General features: G+C 53.2%; 1 protein-coding gene across 1 annotated transcript; it reads right to left on the reverse strand.

Annotated features, from left to right (window-relative positions):
* Positions 1-2,252: 2,252 nt before the first annotated feature.
* Positions 2,253-6,173, reverse strand: LOC115384578 (amiloride-sensitive amine oxidase [copper-containing]-like). The gene is given in 5 exon segments (XM_030086832.1): positions 2,253-2,522; positions 2,753-2,885; positions 3,914-4,202; positions 4,636-5,755; positions 5,757-6,173. Coding segments are annotated over 5 exon segments (2,229 nt in total).
* Between the last annotated feature and the right edge of the window lie 484 nt (positions 6,174-6,657).

The raw sequence follows: 6,657 nt of genomic DNA on the forward strand, positions 1-6,657 counted from the left end.
CCGGAATCAGGCTGTTTGCTTTTCCAGGCCGTCTCCGCAGCTGAAACATTCCCGCCGCGGTTTCCAGCAGGCGGGGCGGACACACGGCATCCTGCATCCTGGATGCCTGCGCCTCCTCAGCCTCGTCCATGGAGACCCAGCGAGGGATTAACGGAGCTCCCAAAGCCCCCGACACACCACAACACCCCCAAAAGACCACAACACCCCCGACACACCACGACACACCACAACACCCCTGACACACCACGACACACCACTACACCCCTGACACACCACAACACACCACAACACCCCCGACACACCACAACACACCACAACACACCACAACACCCCCGACACACCACAACACCCCCGACACACCACAACACCCCTGACACACCACGACACACCACAACACCCCTGACACACCACGACACACCACTACACCCCTGACACACCACAACACACCACTACACCCCTGACACACCACAACACACCACAACACCCCCGACACACCACAACACACCACAACACCCCCGACACACCACAACACCCCCGACACACCACAACACACCACAACACCCCCGAAAGACCACAACACACCCGACATACCACAACACACCACAACACCCCCGAAAGACCACAACACCCCGACACACCACAACACCCCGACACACCACAACACACCACAACACCCCCGACACACCACAACACACCACAACACCCCCGAAAGACCACAACACACCCGACATACCACAACACACCACAACACCCCCGAAAGACCACAACACCCCGACACACCACAACACCCCCGACACACCACAACACCCCCGAAAGACCACAACACCCCCGATACACCACAACACCCTGACACACCACAACACACCACAACACCCCGAAAGACCACAACACACCACAACACCCCGACACACCACAACACACAACACCCCCGAAAGACCACAACACCCCGACACACCACAACACCCCCGAAAGACCACAACACACCCGACATACCACAACACACCACAACACCCCCGAAAGACCACAACACCCCGACACACCACAACACCCCCGACACACCACAACACACCACAACACCCCCGACACACCACAACACACCACAACACACCCCGACACACCACAACACACCACAACACCCCCGAAAGACCACAACACACCCGACATACCACAACACACCACAACACCCCCGAAAGACCACAACACCCCGACACACCACAACACCCCCGACACACCACAACACCCCCGACACACCACAACACCCCCGAAAGACCACAACACCCCCGATACACCACAACACCCTGACACACCACAACACACCACAACACCCCCGAAAGACCACAACACACCACAACACCCCCGACACACCACAACACACAACACCCCCGAAAGACCACAACACCCCCGACACACCACAACACCCCCGACACACCACAACACCCCCGAAAGACCACAACACCCCCGACACACCACAACACTCCCGAAAGACCACAACACACCACAACACCCTCGAAAGACCACAACACCCCTGACACACCACAACACCCCCGACACACCACAACACCCCCGAAAGACCACAACACCCCCGACACACCACAACACCCCTGACACACCACAACACACCACAACACCCCCGAAAGACCACAACACCCCCGACACACCACAACACTCCCGAAAGACCACAACACACCACAACACCCTCGAAAGACCACAACACCCCTGACACACCACAACACCCCCGACACACCACAACACCCCCTAAAGACCACAACACCCCCGACACACCACAACACCCCTGACACACCACAACACACCACAACACCCCCGAAAGACCACAACACCCCCGACACACCACAACACCCCCGACACACCCCAACACCCCGGACCTGGAAGAAATGTATGCTTCTGAATATTGTTGTGGTCACAGGGAGGAAGATGCTCTAATCTGGAACCCTGCCGTCGTGACTGTATATGTCAATGAACTTCTCTGTCAGACAGAGAGTGTGTGTGTGTGTGTGTGTGCGTGCGAAGAAAAACAAGTCGACACATCAGTTTGATAACTTTCATTCATTAAAAAAATGATAAATTCCCCATTCATTAAAAAAAAAACAAAAAAAAACCTAAAACATCCTGAAATGTGTTTCTTCTTTTAATCTTTAAACTTTTAATAAACTGTTGAAGAAAAAAAACCCTCAGACTCTGGTTTCCTGGTGTTGATGACCCAGAGCCCGAAGGGCTTCGTCTCCGGCACTCAGCTACACTCCACCGTAGGTCCCGTTGTAGAAGAACGGCTGCTGGGTCACACAGTGACCTACGACCTCGGGGGTCCACCGCTGGACCCGGGGCGTTCCGTCCGGACCGGGCCGGACGATGACGGTGCTCCTGGACGCCAGCGACGGATCCTCGTCGAAGAAGTTGAAGGGCCGCAGGAAGAAGCCCACGGCGTTGCCCGGCGTCGCCGTGTTGGGGATGTCCTCCGAGTGAGGCACGTGCAGGAAGCCCACCGTCACCCAGGCAACCAGGTCCTGCAGAGACCGGGACACACGTCTCCCCGTCAGGTGGTTTAAATCCACCCCAGGGGCAAACGCCACCCCGTCAGGTGGTTTAAATCTACCCCCAGGGGCACAGTTTCCCATTTTCACTTGTAAGCGTTGTCATGGAAACAGGACTTCCTCTGTTTTCTGTTTGCCATTGGATATTTTTTCTTTTTGTATATATTCGATATAACGTTCTCTAAACAGAAGTGGACGGTCACCTTCTTGACGATGTCCTCGTCGTTGCGGATGTAGTCCTCGAAGGACACGGCCGGCTCCCAGGGGTCGTTCTGGGCGTAGATGCTGCTGCTGGTGGCTTCGTGGTCTTTGTGGCGGGTCACGGCCAGAGGATACCTGGGAGACGGGTGGATACAGGACAGTTCAGCTGGCGTGGCTCAGGACAGTCCACGCTGTGACAGAGTGAACCCGGATGTGATGAAGCTCACATCAACATGACGTCCCATCACTCCAGTGGAGACTGCTGCTCATGCTAAGCTAGCAAACTGAAAAATGACGCACTGATGGTGAAGGAGGATGACTCTGTCCTTCGCATCGACGACTGTAATCCACTTCATTACGGTGTCTCACAGTCAACCAACCACAGCTGGTTCAGAACGCAGCCGCAGACGGTGCAGGACGTGTCCAGGTCCCGGCACCAGCTGTGGCGTGGTCCTTCTTATGCTGTTGCCCCTCCGAGACTCGAACGCACTGCCACTGAAACTTTGGGTTCTCGCCAACCTGTCGCTTTTTAACACCCTTATTCAGACTTGCATTTCACTCCAAGGACTGTTTTATTCTAAGTTACTGGTCCTATGGTCTATGCTACATTATGGTTTTTATTTTTTTAAGGTTTTATGGCCTCTGTGGTTTTACCACATTTATGGTTTTATGAGTTTAAGGTCTTTTTTATAGTCACCAAATCATGCTCTTTTGTTCTGTTTTATCGTGCTTGGCCCAGGACTCTGGAGAGATTAGATCTCTGGTTTGTTCTTGGAGCGATTTAGCGTCCACTCAGTGGAGCTCTAAGGGGAAAACTATCTAGAGACCTTTCCTCTTCTTGCCAACACCACTCCATGTGAAATTAGCGGGATAAATCTCGAGTAATAAAAACTGACTACAATCTAAACATCCATCCATGTTTGCAATCTGAATGTTTTCAATACCAGAAAGATGAATAGTCTGAAGCAAATGATCTCTGTGGATCAAGAGATCACAGACATTTCCAACAGTGTTGCCTAACTGTCTGCCACACCCCTGCTAAGAAAAGAAAACTCCTTCCTGACCTCAGTGCCGTCTAAAGATTAGCCTCCGCCGCCCCGCTGAACACTGCTGGGGTCAGCTACAGTCAGGAACCAGACATCTGCGCCCCGATGCTGTCTTACCTGGACCAGCTGATGCCGTTTTCCTCCCTCCAGCCTCTTGGCAGGACACTGTGGGCATGCGAGTTCAGCTGGATGCGATACCCCCTGCTGTGGCCCCACTTGTTTTTCTCACTGGGGTTGTAAAAGTGAACGTAGCGGGGGAACTTCCTGCCGAAGCGGAAGGCGGCCGATCGCTCCGTCTTCAGCTCCGTCCTGTGGAGTTTGGACTGGACGACGAAGTGTCCCGGGCTCCAGGGATTGGTGATGTTGACAAACCTCAGGTCCATCGACTCCACGCTGTTTTCACGGCCTGCATCGGTCCCAGCAAAGAACAATGGTCAGGAGTGGCAATACGACAAAGTAAACACATTTTATTGCACTTTATCTCTTCTATCAGGAGGTTAATTAGAGAAGCAAAAGGGAAGGAGGCCTCATAAGATCTTGTTGTTTATTGACCCCTTTATGGCTCGTGACCTCCTTAAGCCTTTGAAGAGGTCGAGTCAGCACAAGCCTGATAGCACAAGAGTGTCTTTTATGGCAGAGTAAAGTACGGAAGGTTCTTTTTATCTGAACTAGCGTCTGCAACAGTCTTCTTCAAAGCATAATTGCTTCTCTGTTCTTGCAAGAGCTGCAGTAACGGCACCCAGGTCCATTTTGGATTTTTCTAACTCTTCACTTGAATTAATGTTTTATAATTTTGCAATAAATTAATCCAAATGTTATGGTTGTGCGGTACTACTCACCAGCAAGGTCCAGGTCTACTTTGTAATGGATGAGATGTGTGTGCAGGTTACCCAGCACATAGTCGTACACCTTCGTTCCATAGTGGAGCCCGTTGGGCGTGAAGAAGGTGGCGTGGATGTATCCTGTGGCGCTGACCTTCACTTCCACAACGCCGTTCTGGTAAAAGACGAAGTCCCAGATGTAATCGTAGTTATAAACCGTCGAGGTGGTCCGCAAGACCAGCACAGTGTTGTCCAGCCCGCCGAAGAAGTTGTATCCGCCATGGAAGTCAGAGTCGAAGTGCCGTCTCAGAGGCATGGCCGTGGTCATCTCGAAGATGCAGAGCGCGTTTCTGTACCGCACGGGTTTGTCCGTGTCGAAAAAGTGGTAGAGGTCAACGAAGGTGGCGATTTCCGGGCAGTCGATGCCCGGGGCGAGCTCATAGTTTGAGGTGCCCATCGCCCAGCCCGCGTCGATGTACTTGGTTTGCATCGCGGCCGGCGTGTCGCCGGCGTAGAAGGCGATGGCTTCCTGGAGGCTGATCTCATAGGCGATCCGTTCTCCGTTGAAACGGAGGTCAAAGACTTGAAGGCCGGCTGTCGAGCGAACTCGATAGGCGAACGACCAGCCGGCGTACTCCACGAAATTGCGGTCGATGTGGTAGCGGCGCCCCTGAGGCTCCACCAGCTTCGGCCCGTGGATGTCCGTGGGCGTGTTGAAGTGACCTCGGGGAACGTAGGTGGAGAAAAGGTCATTTTCATCATGATCTGGCAATTTGACTTTTCCCACCTTCCCTGATTCGTACTTTTCCACCAGCTCCTCGACACTGTCGAAGTACATGCTGTTGTACCAGACCTTCTCCACAGTCCACTTTTCCGGATCCAGGTCCCTGTGGTTGATCAGAACCTCAAACCCAACTGGGTGGATGAAATAACCCTCAACGAACTTCTGCAGCATGATCCAGGTTCTCCTTTCCCCGGGACCCAGCCCACGGGGGGCGATGTCCGAGAACGTCAGGCAGCGGTTTGAACAGTTAGTGAAGGAAAATCCGCCCGTGGTCTCCAGCAGGAGCGTGTGAGCTCTCATTGTGATCTTCTCGAGGGTCTTGGTAAGATGATGGTACTCCACGCTGGTGATGGGGCCTGGAGTCGAACGCCACCGGCCGCCCCCCCTTGAATGTCCTGACTTTGTGAGTCTTGGGCCTCGGCAGAGGACTCACGGTGTACTCGGTGATGTTCGGCTTGCTCTGGTTCCCGAACTGGATGATGACGCGGGCTTGGCGAGGCGGTCTGGCGTGTCCGCGGTCCAGAGCTCTGAGCGCCTCGTGCTTCTTGGGGACGTGGAGCTCCATCAGGAGGATGCTGTTCTTCTTCAGAGTCTTGCTTTCAGCACTGGTGAGATGCATCTCTGGAACGGCGTGCAGGTAGGAACGGACCGCCTTCATCTCCTGCACCGTGAGGTCCGCAAACATGGGGGCGCCGTGATGAGCCCAGTCTCTGGGCCTGGAGGCACCGCCGCCGGCCAGGAAGACCAGCGGCAGCAGACAAAGAAGCCTCATGGCTGCAACCAAAGCAGGAGTGGACATGTCAGCTTCAGGCTCAGTTACATCTGGCTTTTTGCTGGAGAACAGCTCCAGGCGTATAAATCCAGATGTCAGTGACGGATAAACCTCGAAACTAAGGAAGCAAAACAGCTCTATTTACTTCACCAACTGAAGTACCGTAAAACAGCAGGAAATATGAAATCAGAAATCTGTTTTGAACTAATTCCCCCAAGAAGAAGACAAATTACGACATAATCAGAGCAGAAACTGGATTTGAGGAATCAGTGTCCTTTGACAGTTACAGCATTTCTTCCTCCGAATGAGAATCTCTTCTTGTCAAAAAACATCCACCAGGTCATTTCACAGCTGCAGTAACATTTCGTTCCCATATCTTTGCTCTGTGGTCATTTATTATTCTCTCCTGGAGAACCAGGAGTCGCTGTTAGCCCCCCGCCCCCCACATTATTTACCCTCTTGGTTTATCTTGCTGCGTTTAGCT

This window comes from Salarias fasciatus, unplaced genomic scaffold, assembly GCF_902148845.1.
Source record: "Salarias fasciatus unplaced genomic scaffold, fSalaFa1.1, whole genome shotgun sequence".
In the NCBI taxonomy this organism is placed as follows: domain Eukaryota; kingdom Metazoa; phylum Chordata; class Actinopteri; order Blenniiformes; family Blenniidae; genus Salarias; species Salarias fasciatus.